This window comes from Cervus elaphus, chromosome 19 (genome assembly GCF_910594005.1).
Source record: "Cervus elaphus chromosome 19, mCerEla1.1, whole genome shotgun sequence".
Taxonomy (NCBI): Eukaryota; Metazoa; Chordata; class Mammalia; order Artiodactyla; family Cervidae; genus Cervus; species Cervus elaphus.
Window position 1 is genome coordinate 73,732,237 of NC_057833.1, and position 15,135 is coordinate 73,747,371.

The 15,135-nt window shown below is 47.2% G+C and overlaps 1 protein-coding gene across 1 annotated transcript in view; it reads right to left on the minus strand.

Moving 5' to 3' along the window:
• Positions 1-14,363, minus strand: part of TRAPPC10 (trafficking protein particle complex subunit 10) — a 74,841-nt gene extending 60,478 nt beyond the window's left edge. Inside the window, exon 1 of the mRNA XM_043874167.1 lies at positions 14,104-14,363. Within this exon, the coding sequence (XP_043730102.1) occupies positions 14,104-14,170 (67 nt within the window). The 5' untranslated portion in view covers positions 14,171-14,363. The remainder of the gene's footprint in view (positions 1-14,103) is intronic.
• Between the last annotated feature and the right edge of the window lie 772 nt (positions 14,364-15,135).

A 15,135-nucleotide genomic window follows, 5' to 3' on the forward strand; every position in this document is an offset into this window, starting at 1 on the left:
ATTAATGCTTTCGAATTGTGATGCCAGAGAAGACTCCTGAGAGTCCCCTGGACTCTCATGGACTGCAAGAAGATCAAACCAGTCAATCCTAAAGGAAATCAATTCTGAATTGTTGGAAGGACTGATGCTGAAGCTGAAGCTCCAATACTTTGGCCACCTGATGCAAACAGCCAACTCACTGGAAAAGACCCTGATGCTGGGAAATATTGAGGGCAGGAGGAAAAGGAGGGCAGAGGATGAGATGGTTGGATGGCATCATTGACTCAATGGACAGGAGTCTATTGAGCAAGCTCTGGGAGATGGTGAAGGACAGGCAAGCCTGGTGTCCCTGGGGTCGCCAAGAGTCATAAACAACCTAGCAAATGAACAATAAAAAAGGACGGTAAGAAATTGGCTATTTTTGAAACAACTCTAATTTTCAAAGAAGTCAATTATAACTAAAAAGAGAAACCTGTAGGCCAGACAGTCTTTTAGACCCAACACACCATCACTAAGATCAGAGTCTAAGCCGAGTAACACGTCCAGACGAAGCCCAGGAGGGTGCGGCAGACCCGCCCAGCCGCACTCAGGGCCACTCACAGCTGAGGTCTGTCGCACAGCATTGGCTTCACCCCTTACCAACGTAAACAGCAATAGAAACTTTCACTTTCAATCATTTTTCTGCACAAAACTTTTATTTTAGGATCCACTAGAACTGCAATGTCATAAGGTTATTTATTTATTTATTTATTTTCATTTATTTTTCACAAGGTTATTTAGTGTCTAAGCATTTTTAAATCCTGATCTTCAGTTAACAGTCAACTGCGACCAGAAGAGAATCAGCCTTATGTTGATACTTTAAGAGCAGAGCTGAGTCCAGGGTCCTGTTCTGTGTGAAAGTGCCTCCAGCAGAGGAAAGGCACATGAAGCTCAACCCTGCTGGAATCAACATCCAACCAAACAATGTGAAATGGCTCTGTCTGGGGTGGAGGTTAGAAAGAGATCCCCATCTGCATCTCAGGAACACTGGGTGTCTACACTACGCTAACATAAAGGCATCTATTCTCTTAATTGAGAAGAAAATATTTTTATCTCTGCTCAAAAAGCTATATGTTTGTTGTTGCTAATGTAGCTGCAATATTTATGGTTATTTATATGCAGTATTTGGGTATATGTAATATTTATGCAATCATTTTTTTAAAATTTAAGATCTGATGATGACATAAGATTGCATTTAGCACTAAACCATCTACAGAAAGGGTAGCATAAATTAACAAATGTGATGCGAGTGCTCCAAAGTTACCAATCATGCCTCGGGGGGAACAAAAGGTTAAACAGAAAAGTCACCTATTTGTTGGGAAGGACATAGGGCTTTCATACTTATAGCATCAGACACGTGTCAAGGGCATTCAGAAACTGACAGAATTGTCCTGCTCCCCTGGGGCCTGTGAACATGTTACATTACACGGCAAGGAAGAATCAAGGTTGCAGGTGGATTAAAGCTGCTAGTCAGCTGACCTTAAAATAAAGAGATGATCCTGGCTTATCCGGACAGGCCCACTGTGCTCCCCCAAGGGTCCTTACATGGCGAAGAGCCACAACCAGAGAGATGGTGTCATGAGAAAGACCGAACTGGGGCCCAGAGAGCCAAGGGAGCAGTCTCCTCCAGATGCCGGAAAGGGGATTCTCCCCTGGAGCCCTCAGAAGGATCAGCCCTGCCCACATCTCAGTCCAGAGAGAACCAAGTCAGACTGCTGACTTCCAGGACTCAGAGAAAATACCTCTGTGTTACTTTTAGACACAAAGTCTACGTAATTTGTTACAGCAGTCACAAGCAACTGACACAACCATGAGAAGTGAAGTCATGGGACTGATTTAAAACAAAGAAAAGCATTTGATTTGCCAACCCCCTCCCCCAATCTATGTACTACTCCCAATCTGATGATCCGGGAGGACTTGCTATAAGCACTAGAGGGTTTGGCCCCAGATGAGAACTAGCCGACAGAAGTCAGAGGAGGGACCATCCGTTTACTGCGCAGTTGCTCACGCTCATGCTCAGTCACCCTGAGTCCTCCCAGCAGCCCGAGGGCCACCCCACACAGGGAAGCCCAGGCACCCACGGCTCCCCGCCCAGGTGAGTCAAGCCGCTCCTCAAAGTAAAGCTGCCCACTCTGGACTCAGCATTCTGCACTGCTGCTCCAAAATGCTTCTTTCTCTCACTTTATTGTTTCCTGGGCTTCCCGGGTGGTTCACTGGTAAAGAACCTGGCTGCAATGCAGTAGATGTGGGGTTGATCCCTGGGTTGGTAGGATCCCCTGGAGAAGGAAATGGCAACCCACTCCAGTGTTCTTAAATCACATCTCGGCCCATCCTGCCATCTCAGTGCTAGCTTTCATGACAGGTCTGGTCCACCAGCTTCCCCAGCCTGCCGGTGACAGACACCGGCTCGCTCTCCCGGGTGCTGCCTCACTCCCGCACCCAGTTACGCAATCAGCACCACCCTGCCTGCAGGCGTGACCAAAGGGACAAAGTACAATGTGTGAGGGTTCATCGGGTTCCATGATGTGGGAGTTTGCAGAAAAGAAAACTACAACCAATACACAGAGGCCACTCAAGAGACAGAAAGTCCCAAAGTCTCCCTTTTTTAAGAAGGACAAGATAGTAATGGCCTTCTCTAGCACTCAGAGACCACATTAGACCCAAAACTCAGGAATTTAACGGAAAGACTGGATAAGTGCATCTATATATAAAAAGACCGAAGAGTCAGGCTTTGAAGGTTTATGTATGTTTAATAAAATACAGGGAATATAGTCAAGCTACAGCTGTTTGAATCACAGCATTTGCAATTCAGGAGGACATCTTGCTCGCTTTAGGCACACCTGGACCGGAGGCCTCTCCCAAACGGCTCCTTCCCTGGACTTCCCTCTCACCTCCTTAAAAGTCGGTTCAAAGATCACTCACTTTCTCGATGGGGTCTATCATTTTCAAAAGGAGCACCGTTTTGAAGGGGGATTTGAACTAGCAAAACTGTGCTTACCAGAGCCCCAGCAATCCTCACAGTGATAGACCCCAACAGATACATGGGAAAAATACATTTGATTGCAAGACTGTGTCAAAGAGCAAAAGATGAAACCATTCAAATTCCACTGATGGATGACCAGAATAAACCATGGCACACCGACAAAACAGGGCTCTGAGGATTGTAAACAAGAGAGGGCACCACCTCTATACTCCGTCCTCCCAGAAATATTGAGGGGAAGGCAATGTGGAGAAGGTGTGTGTGGTCTGCTATCTCTTATCTAAGAAAGGGAAATACTGATACAACAGGAAGGAGACGCTTCAGGCCAGGGAGGGACAGGGCAGAGAGGACAGGGCTACACACTGGATTGTTACACTGCTGGTGGAGGTCACAGGGCTATCAGAGGCTGTGTGAGGCAGACCGAGGAGGGCCCTGGACCCACAGCACCAGGATCACCTGGGCATCTGTGAGAGGTCCTCACGCCCGGGCCCCACCCCATCCTGCTCCATCAGAAACTCTGGCCCCCACGAGCACTCCACGGGATTCTGATCCTGTCTGAGGACCTTGTTCTATCATCCCCAAGCATGCCTGAAAACTGGAAGAAAAAATACATGAGAGAGAGAGAGAGCAGGGAGAAAGCACACACAGAGGACAGAGCAGTTAAATAAAGCCCTGAAGTCCTGAATTTGAACTGCAAAGATCAGAGTGACTTTAGAGCCCAGCTCTTCCCCTATAAAGGCCCAGCAGCAACTACCAAATACCATCTCCCACCAGAAGGAATCGGGGCTCCCTGAACGGCTGACTCCAGGGCCAGGGCAGGAAATGCACAAAGTGAGTCTGGAACATCATGTTACACCAGAGAGCAAAGAAACTAAAGATTCCTACAACAAGGATTCCTACACCTCAGAAGCCAGCTGGCAAACGGGACACAAGGCACCCCCACCCCCACCCCCAGACTCTTCAACAAGCGATAAGGAAGCACAGAGAGGGAAAGGGAAACTAAGATTTCAAGAGGGAATGAAAACATTAATCTAAAAACCTACTGCTGCTAAATAATTTAAAGCATTTTTTTTAAAAGACATTTCAGACACACTGGAAATGTAAACACTCAATATTTGATACTAAGGAATTGTATTTTTAGATGTGATAAAGGTTTTGCAGTTATATTTTTTTAAGCCCTTATCTTTCAGTGATACAGGCTGTCTTAGCTCAGGCTGCATGACAGAACGCCCCAGATGGAGTGGCTTAAACAATACATACAACTGTTTTCCTCCTTGTTCTGGAGGCTGAAACCAAGGTGCCTCCTCGTGGCTTCCCAGTGAGGGCTCCCCTTGCTAACTTGCTCTCCCAGCCTCTCCTCCTCTTCTTAGGAGGCCAATGACCCCACCATGAGGTCCCCACCCTTGTGACCCAAGCCAATCCTAATTATCTCCCAGAAGGTTCCCATCTGCAAATACGACCACATTACTGGTTTGGGCTTCAATGTAGGAATTTGGGTGGGGCATACAAATATTCAGTCCACAACACATACACTTACTGATAAATGTTCGATGCCTGAGATTTGCTTCAAAATAACAACAGGATTAGAAGAAATGGGCGGGGGTATAAAGAAGCAAGAGTGACCACTTAGTTGTTGAAACTGAGTGATAGGCTTGGAGGGGTTCTTCATACTATTTTTTTTTAATACAAGTTTGCAAGTTTCTATAATAAAACGTTAACAATTTTCCCATTTCTCTTACCCTTTTCTCTTTCTCCTTTCTTCCTAACATGAATCACCTATTACATGATATAATTTACCCTGTATGCACACAATCTACACTCGTGCTGGAACCTAAGCTCTAAGACGGCCAGGAACAAATGCTAAGGACATGCGCTGATGTTGAATCCAGGGCCCAGTTCTTCACTAAACAACGCAGGGCCCCCAAAGGCCAGGATATCCCACAGCAGATAGAGTGATGGCACTGGCTGTCAAGTTCTCAGATGAATTTAACTTTAGAATCAGTAAGATCACACTAAAAGCTGCCAGTACGGCTACCCTACTCAGTTCTTCGACTGCTAAACTAAAAAAAGTGATGTTTCTATTCTACTGAGCTCCATGGCAAAGGCTTTCTCTCGGGGATAACTTGAGGCACAACCCCCTTTCTGTGTGGGCAGACGGTGTCTGACTCCTGGACCACTTGGCAAGGTTGCGGAGGACGAGGAGTCGGCCACCTTGGGCCTGGTCCTCACTGCGTCACCAGATACTGAGGGGCCTTGGTCAGGCACAGAAACTGGCCCTCAGGCCATCAGCCTCAAAATGCCCTGCCTGCTGGCCCTTCCTGCTGTTCACCTCAGTGCTTAAGACACTTCCAAGCTGACCTGGCCAGACTAAGAGTGCCTACAAATGGTGAGCTGTGAATGCAGTAAAAATTGTTACCACAGGCGTTACTGTTAGTTCTAAGACTCTATCTAAAATCGCAGCTCTGAAACGCATGCAACTACTTCTAAACACTAAACAGATCTGTTGAAAAAAGGAAAAAGTTCCAAACACATGACATGACACTCCCTGGTGAAAGCAAGGTATAAGCCTGTTGTCGGTTTCTTCATAATTTCTCTGTTCACTGTTTTTAAAAAATAATTTTATTTATTGATGCAGTCATTATTTTATTTCTGGCTGTGCTGGGTCTTCGCTGTTGCACAGGTTTTTCTCCAACTGCAGAGAGTAGGCTTCTCATCGTGGGGGCTTCTCTTGTTGTGGAGCACAGGCTCCAGGGTGCGCGGGCTTCAGCAGTAGAGGCACACGGGCTCAGCAGGCGCAGCTCGCGGGCTCCACAGCACAGGCTCAGAAGTTGTGGCCCACAGGCTCAGCTGCTTCATGGCATACGGGATCTTCCTGGATTAGGGATTGAACCCATGTCTCCTGCATTGGCAGGCAGATTCTTAACCACTGAGCCAACAGGGAAGCCCTCCCTGCTCACTTCTTTACAAAATCTGGCAAACGAGGGCCTAAAACAACATTGAGGAATGAAACATCATGTAACACATGTGCAGAAAGCCAAATAAAAGCATTTATTTTCTTGGGGAGAAAAAAAGGAAAGAGAGGTTGCGTAACAGATTAATCTTTTCTTAAGAGATCATCCCACCTTGAGTCAACATCTCAAGCCCAAAATTGCAGATACCATGGACTTGCTCAGCGGTCAGGAGCACAGTAAGGACATGCCTCTAGACAGAGGAAGTGCTATAAAACCAAAGACACATGATGGATGCTGCCAACGTGCACCTGGATGCCAGTGCAGACGCCATAATCAAGGAGCTGACCAGGAGCCCTAAAAGATTTGTCCACATTCTGAGCCCCCACCCCAGGACCTGTGAATGAACCTATTTGGAAAAGGGGTCTTTATAGATATGATTAAGTTCAAGCTCTCAAATAAGATCATTCCGTATCATATACAGATGGGCCCTACACCCAATGACAAGAGGTCACTTGTCAGATCAGATAAGAGGCAGAAGGGAAAACACAGGGAGAGAGAAGGCCATGTGAAGACAAGGCAGAGACTGGAGTGATGTGCCTACAAGTCAAGGAACAGCAAGGATTTCTGGGTGCTGGAAAGAGGCGAGAAAGGACCAGCTCCACTCCCAAGGCCTCAGGAAGAAGCACAGCCTTGCTGATACTTTTTTCTAGTCTCCAGAACTGTGAAAAAATAAATTTCAGTTGTTTTAAGCCACTCAGTTTCTGATAATTTGTTACAGCTATCCTAGAAAACTAATACTTGTGGCGTAAAATACAAAAATCAAACGCACATCTTCCCTAGTGCTCTACCAATTCATCTTTTAGATATATTTTTGGCCATACCACTTATACGTTGAAATAAACACAGATGAACAGGCAATTCTCAACAGGTACAAGCACGAAGAACCACATAAAAAGAACCTCACTAATCATCAGGTGTGTAACGCCAAAACAACTATGATGGAAGATGGCCTTGGGCTGGTCAAAGAGTTCTTAGATACGATATTGAAAGTAGAAGAGAAAAAAAATGGGTAACTGGACTTAACATTTAAAATGTTTGCACTTCTAAAGACAGATTAACTAAAAGACAATCAAAGAATAGGAGAAAATATCTGCAAATCACGTATCTGATAAAGGAGGTATTCCGGTCCACACACTGGAACACTACACAGCAAGAAAAGGAGGAGCAAACTGTAGTTGGTGCAACACGAACGAACCTCAGCAACACTGCAGAGTGAGAGAAGCCAGACAGAAGACTGCATGTTACATGACTCACTTCTGTGCAATGCGTAGAAAACGCCAATCTATAGAGACAGAAAGCAGATCAGTGGTGCCTACGCCTAGGGGCAGAGATTAACTGCTAACAAGTTCTTAGGGTGATGGAAATGTTCTAGAACTGAACTATGGTGACGGCTGCACAACTGTGAACATTTACTAACAGTCTGAGAAGTGTACACGTACAATGGATATTAATTTTATAGTATGTAGACTAAAGCTCAATAAAGCTGCTCAGAAAAAGAAAAAACAAAAAACTATAACCTGTCCATTAGACTGGCAAAAATTAAAAAGATATCTCCGACCCAGCGGGGCAGAGTATAACTCGGAGGGCAGCTTTCTCACAGGGCGATTCGGGCTCTCCCCTTCTGACCCAACAATTATATTTCTAGATTCCATTCTTCATAATGAAAATGTATTCCTGCTTTATTTATATACTTTTAAAGTTAAAGTTTCATTTATAAAAGTTACAGCTGTATCTTTTTCAAAGGCTTCACCCAAATGCCAGGCTGACAGTCCCTCAGTCTTAAATGCTCCAGAGCAGAAGCTGAATCACAGACCTGAGAACGCTTCGGTTTGTTCATACATTTCTCCGGACTTGAAGTAAAGAAACCATATCTGAACACAACTCAGAAGGACTATTTCAAAGATGATGGGCCACGGAACTTTTCTTCTACTGGATTAACACGTATTTCCTCAATTCAAAAACTTCAAAGAGAAAATGTTCCAGTACCAAAAATCAAAAAACCACCTAAGCGCATAGTAGTTTACCCAAAAACAAGTCTGAACGGTCAGGACTCAAATTCTCCAAACATTTTTCTACAAACTTATGTGATCCTGACAAAGACATGTATTTAAAAGAAAATAACTACACCACTAAAAGCTCCTACCTTAAGTATAACACAGCTTCCCCTTTAGAGTAATGTTTACTCACTTATTAATTTCCTCTACAAATATTTACTGAGCACAAACTATGTGCCCAGCACCATCCAGGTGCCACAAATACAGCAGTGAACATAGCAGATAAAGTTCTGAACCTCACATTCTATTCCAGAGCAGCCTGGGTTGTGGTGAGAGAGAAATAACCATGGGGGGGGAAAAAATTTGTCAGGGGTGCTGAGCCAGAAGACTGAGCAAAGTCCAAGAGATGCCAAACCCTCACAGGCCCGGAAGGTGGCACATGAGCAGCCTCGGTGTGGGAGGGAAACACCCAGGGGGTCAGGAGAGCGACAGGACAGAGGCTGCTGGGCCGTGTGGTGTGTAAGGCCCGACCAGGAGGCCAGCTGGGGTGGAGATGGGGGACGTGGACAGAGGGTCTCAGAGCCCACAGGAAGCCCTGAGAATATCATGCCGAGAAGGTGGGCAGCCCCTGGAGAGGCGGAAGCCAAGGAATTATGTGCCGACTTCTCTCTTGGAGGGACTGCCCCCAACCCCAGAGAGAATCAGCTTCAAGGGTAAGGCCAGAAACTAGTCCGCCAGCTGGAAGGCTGCGGGGGTCCCAGGGAGAGATGATGGGGACCGGGGTTTGGGGGAGCAGAAGTGAAGGCAGAGAAAAGGGGCTGAATTCTAGATCAATTTCAAAGATAAAATGGTATTTGCTGGTATACAATGTTGGTTGTGAGAGAAAAAGAGAAGTAAGAATGACTCCAAGGTCGTCAATTTTAAATTTATATTCTTAAAGAGCAAAATACTGCGAATACACTTAAAAGTCACATTAAGCGCAGTCCCCCAGGGATGACCTGATTGAAAGTGGGGACAGAAGGGAGCAAAGACAGAAGGGAAGGTGAGGTGAAGGGAGGAGAGAAAGCCAAGGAGGCTCTCTGGGCAATCCCCAGCAGGGAGGGGTGACAGGGAGGCTCTGTGGGGGCCCATGTTCGTCATCCAGACCCCCCCAGGCCAGAGCAGAGGGAGGGGGGATCAGCAGGGAGCCCTGGGAGGCAAGGCACCAGCACTCCGTCAACTGGCAAAAATCTGGTTTGAGACAAGAAATTCTCAGGTAAGTCACTTGCCTTTTCCATAAAAGGTGACCAAGGCCCTTCCGACCTCTTGTGTGGACCAGCCAGCTGGCTGTCAGCTCCCTTCCAGGCGAAGACTGGCTGCTGCCTGGTGTGTGCCATGCTTATTTCAAAGAGCTTAAAAAAAAACTCAGACCCTTGAGTCTTATTTGCGTAAACCAAACTTCACTGCAAACTCTTCAGGAACACATCTTAGAAATCAAGCCCATGAGCTGAAGTTCAAATGGAAAAGGAAGTTTTTCACATCTAAATGATCGGTTCAGATCCACTCTAGAGTTAGGCTAACATACTAGTAACATGGGTTCCCAAACTTACCCAGGGACCCCAGGGTACCACAGCAAACCCACAGCAGCCCAAAGGATGTCCCAAATCTACAAGGGGAACAGCAATACCAAGCCATCCCAGGCCCCCAGAGAGTCAGTTTCAATACTACATTGGCTGTATTTCTTTCAGTGACATCACTATCATCACAAAACAGGGCAGCTGTTGTGATGAAAGGCAAGTACCACTCCACCCCCACCCCAAGGAAAGCGAGCCACTGCGTCCAATCTGATCCTCTGGTCAGAGAAGTTGTGCAGTGCCCAACAGGTGCAACCATCCCAATAGTAATGCTACCCTGGTTATCTAAGAAAGAAATAAAAAATTTTCTTCCAATTTATGTGTATTTTTTTTTCAAATAACTTCTGTTAAGACATAATACTTAATAAAATTACTTGAATTTACTTAATAAATGGAATTATTAAATACTCTTTTGAGTCTAAAAGTGCCATGAAAAAATTGCTGAAGACACTAAAGCCACTGTGGAGAGAGAAAACTGAAGAATCTCTGCTGGGAAGCTAACATTTTTTGCACATTCATCATTCTTCTGAGTGCTTTACACATACTCATTCAAGCCCCTATCAACTCTCTGCGACTGGCACCGCCCCTGACCCTGGGTCACAGGTGAGGACGTCATCACACAGTAAACCGTGCCTGCTTTTACCTGCGCACAGATGGCAGCACCTTCTAAAGCCAGGGAACACAGGCTGTAATTCCTCAGCCCCGAGACCTCCAACCGTGGCCCAAGGAACTGAGGTCTCCTAAGGAAACACGATCCCCCCTCTTCTCAACTTAAGAATGCACTGTGGACCAACACCTGCATATCAGTTTAAAAAGAGGACATTTTAAGTTACTTTTCCAACAATGAAACAAAGTGGTTAAATCACAAGCACCACAGTTTCATGCTTGGTAGAAAATCACAACCTGCGAATTTAAAAACTTTAACCCACAGGGAGAGAAAAACAAACTCCAGCCAGGTACAAAGTGTTACAGATCTGCTCATTTCTTCTATCTTTTCCCCCACTATGAAAATTCATAATGTCAGATCCAGAACTCTAAATATAGAGACTGAGAAAAATTTAAGCTGCAACATCCAGTGCAACTGGGTGAGGACAGATCATCCTTTGGATGAAGCCTGCTATTTTTCAGACACTACACAATCTCGTGTTGATGCTTTCCAACTGCAGGGCTGGAGAAGACTCCTGGGAGTCCCTTGGACCGCAAGGAGAACCAACCAGTCAATCCTAACAGAAATCAACCCTGAATATTCATTGAAAGGACTGATGCTGAAGCTCCAGTATTTTGGCCACCTTTTTCAAAGAGTGGGCTCATTGGAAAAGAAGGGGGGTGGCAGAGGATAAGATGGTTAGATAGCATCACTGACTCAATGGACATGAATCTGAGCAAACTCCAGGAGATAGTGGAGGACAGAGGAGCCTGGCGTACCACAGTCCATGGAGTCACAGAGTCGGACACAACTGTTCAGTTAGCAACTGAACAACAATTCTGGGTAGGATACCAACAAATCAGTGGAATTACCATAGCTCTGCCTGCTAAACGAGACAGCTGGAAACGAAACCTCTTTCCTAACGTATCCTCAGATCAGAAACCCCAGTCTTTATTCCAAAGCAGAGAACTGATCCGGTGGCTGAAAGAAAAAAATCGAAGCTCCAACTTAAATTTAGACTGAATGGATCTGCTGAATTAGTTTCAGTTTCACGGTGCATCTTTCATGATTAGTAAATTATACTATAGGTGTTCAAATTGCTACGGTCAGGTGAGTCATCACCCAACGTCATCACACCAGCAGCACCACTGAGTGCTTGGAGACAACCCCGGGCATTTCAGACACATCTCCCAACAACTGAGAAGCTTCTCCAACCCTGGAAGTCTAAGCAGATCCTCCACTGAGGTGGTCACTCTGCACCAGAGGTAGTTGGGCAGTGGCACTGGAAAATTTTAATTATGAACTGAAAGTCATTAAAACTTCTAGGTAGCTTCAGAATATTATTAAAATAATTTAACAAGGTTTTCAAGTAATGATGTATCCTGTTTACCCCTAATCTCTGGGGACTTTCCCGTCTTCTCACAGTTGCAAATAAACAGTTCTTAAAATTATCTGAACCAGTAACATTCTACATTCTTCTCAGAAAGGCTGATACACAATTCATTCAAAGTAAAATGTTCTAAATTCTATGAAAAAAAACCTGAAAACAAATTATCAACTCTGCTGTCATTTTTACAATGAACAAACACAGACTTCCTGAGGGTGCAACGGCTGGAAAAAGTATTAAACAGATTTTTGAAAATTAAAATGCTGCTAGGGGGCTATGTACACAACAGCCAAGCCTTCAGATGGACTTTTAAAGCAGTTTTTCTACTACCTTTATCTACACTGCTTAGACTAGGGGCTCCCATCAAACGTGTGCAGCAGAAGGAATGGAACAAAACAAAGAAAGTATGACACAAAACCAGGACAGCAAGTGCTTACTGGACTCCAGTCCAGACACACCAAAATGCAATTTCAAGTGTGAATATGAAGTCAGCTCTTCTAAAAGTTAAAAAATCTTTAAATTTAAAAGGATCTGTTTTATCTTTGAAGCTAACTTTCTCTGAAAGTTTACGGAAGCCGCTTTCTTCTCTGAGGCGCCAATGAATAAATGGTTGTGCCTCTGAAAACAGAGATACCATCAGTACAGACAACAGCTTTAAACACCGGAAAAACCTCCACCAGTGTAGCTTTTACAATAAATCTGTAGGAAAGGAAACTTTCTCAGAGTTGTCTGTCATGTACGTGAAATGAAACTAAATATGTCACACGTATCTCTAACACCATGAGGATAACAAGTCAAGGCTGAACCAACAGAGCTTTAGGAACCTTCTCTTCAGGTATGTATTTACACAATGCCTACAGAAACACTGCTAGGAAAATGGAAGCTAAAGGCCATAAGATATAATGAGACGTCTGGATGCCTCCACAAGTAATATTGATCCAGCACTCAGAGTATGGAGGGCACTTAGGGAGAGGTCTCCAGGATCTGGGAGACACTGAACCCAAACACGAGCACCACCCAAGTTTGGCTCCTCTTCCCTCAGGATACAGAAAGCACCTGGGGATTAACTGCAGGGCCTCCAGATAACCACTGCATCCACCTACTCTCTCAGACTGAAGGTACCGTCCTGAGTAAGACTTTCAGTTGGTAAGTGTCCTGGTGAAAAGAGAAAACTTGGCTGAATTATGCAAGTGTCTAAATTCAGATGTGACACAGTCCATTTTCCTAAGAAAGTTTATCAGCTAAACATAAAGTAACAAAATTCGACTTTAAATATACAGTTTCTCAGAGATATGACAAGAGGAAACCACACAAAAAGAGTATCCATTAATCAGAAAAAAAAAGTGAAAAAGAATGAGAGAGAAACTTTAACTTTCTTTTTTTAGAATATGTGCTGCGGAAGCGAGCACAACTTTAACTTTCAAAAGGATCTTCTACCTACAGAACCATCAACTATGGCCTAAGTGCCCTGCCCCCGGATGTTGCTAAAGAAAGAGTGCTTCCTTTCAAGTACAGAAGACCATCTGAAAAAAATTAACTGACGACAAAAGCACTGTCAAAAGTCAAAACTCCTAATAGTCTGAATCTCTCTGCAAGTCAGCAAAACGTCAGCCAACATTTCAACACTTTCCATAAACTCAGTGCTTTTGAAAGTATTGAATTCTGAAGTCATAACTGTAAATATTAGAGAGAATTTTGTAACAGAAAAACAAAAACAGTTCCTTTGTGGGTGCGTAAATGTGGCACACACACAAAAAAAAAACCCGACAGCCAAAACATCGAGACACCAGTCTCCGTCCAGAGCGCGGAAAGCTCGCCGAACCTTTACACGCCATCTGTGAAATGGGTCTCTGCTCTGTGCCCGCGTCGCGGGCGGGGAAGAGTCCTGGCCCGCGGTCCTAGCCAGGCAGGGCCGGCTGTGCACGGCTCTGCCGGGCACCCTGAGTCTCACCACTTAACACGTTCCTGAAGTGCACACCCCGTCTCCTAACACCACAGCCGCACGCAAACTTCGTCCACGCTCGCGACCGAGCGCCGGGAGACCCGCTGCAGGGTCGGAAGGAACAGTGTGCCCGGAGGAGACCGTCTCCACAGGGAAGGACGGGCCGCGAGGGGCAAGCTGCCGACTCTGTGGCCGGACGGGGCTCACGGCGAGGGCCCCTCGGGGCGCACCTCGGTCCGGGCCGCCCCGCGTCCCCGGCGCTATCAACTGCAGCCGGACAACCGGGAGGGCGTCCCCGGGGAGGTCAGAGGTCGCCTCCAGGAGAGCTAGGAGGTCGGTCCCGGGGAGGTCGGAGGTCGCCCGCGGAGTCAAAGCCCCGCCGCAGCCGCCGCCCCGGCCACACCTCTATTCCAGGAAGTGGCCGGGCCGGAGCGCGGGGGCCCAGGAGCCGGCGACCTGGGCCGTGCTACCCGCCGCGGCCGCCGCCCCCTCCCGCGCCGCCGGGCACTCACAGGTGACGATGGGCTTGTTCTCCATGGTGTAGATCACCGGAGGCAGCGGCTCCTCAGGGGCGTCCATGGGCGTCCGGCGTCACCGGCCCGGCCCCTCGCGCCCCATGGGCAGCCGGAGGCCGCGCCGGGCCAGCCCAAGCCTGAGCGGCGCCGCAACCCCCACAGCGACGCCCGCCCGGCAGCGCTAAGCAGCTCCAGAGCCGGCCGCCCGCCGCCGCCGCCCGCCGGCCGCCGGCCGCATCCACTTCCGGTGCCGGCGCGCGGCGGGTACCGCTTCCGGGGCGCGCGCTTTAAAGGGGAGGCATTTCCGCCGCGCGGGCTTATTCCTCTGACGGAACGGTCGTTTGGGCTGCGCGAGCATTGGTGGAGCTCTCCTCTGCGCTTTGGGGGCCGAAGCACCCGTGAACCCGCCGTGGGCAGCTGTGCGTCCTGCCTGGGCCCCTACCGTAGTGGCTGGACGACCGAAAGCCGCCATCCCAAGCCGGGGCCCTCTGGCAGGCTGTATTGACCTGGAGAGGGCAGCCCAAACTCGCGGTGGGGCGCCCAGGAACATCGCCCCCGCCCTGCCCCCACGCCGTGTACCCGACGCCGAGGACGGACTCGGGGGTCGCTGACAGCCGCGTGCGGACGTGGAAACCTCCTGGGGTCACTTACACTGACACATGGACCCGGGAGTCACCAAGAACAGCAGGTGGACATGGGCATGTCAGTTTCTCACCGGTGTGGGACTGTCGCCCGTAACCTAGCATTGTTATCTTTACCAAAGATCTGATGCCTGAGGGGATGAGTTAAGACACCGGGTTAATTCCCACCACTGAGCAAATGATAGTTACCCCTTGCAAAACTCTTGGTTCTGTGTTTCTTGTTATTCTGCTTTTATGAAGTAATATTGCTGCCGTGAAGTAGAACAACATGATACACCTTCCCAGTACAACCTGAACCCTCCAGCACCTCCTCAAGGTTCCCCTGGGAGGTCGACCCCCACAAATCCTCTCCCTCTGGTTGGAAGCAACCATTTCTGAATTTCCACAA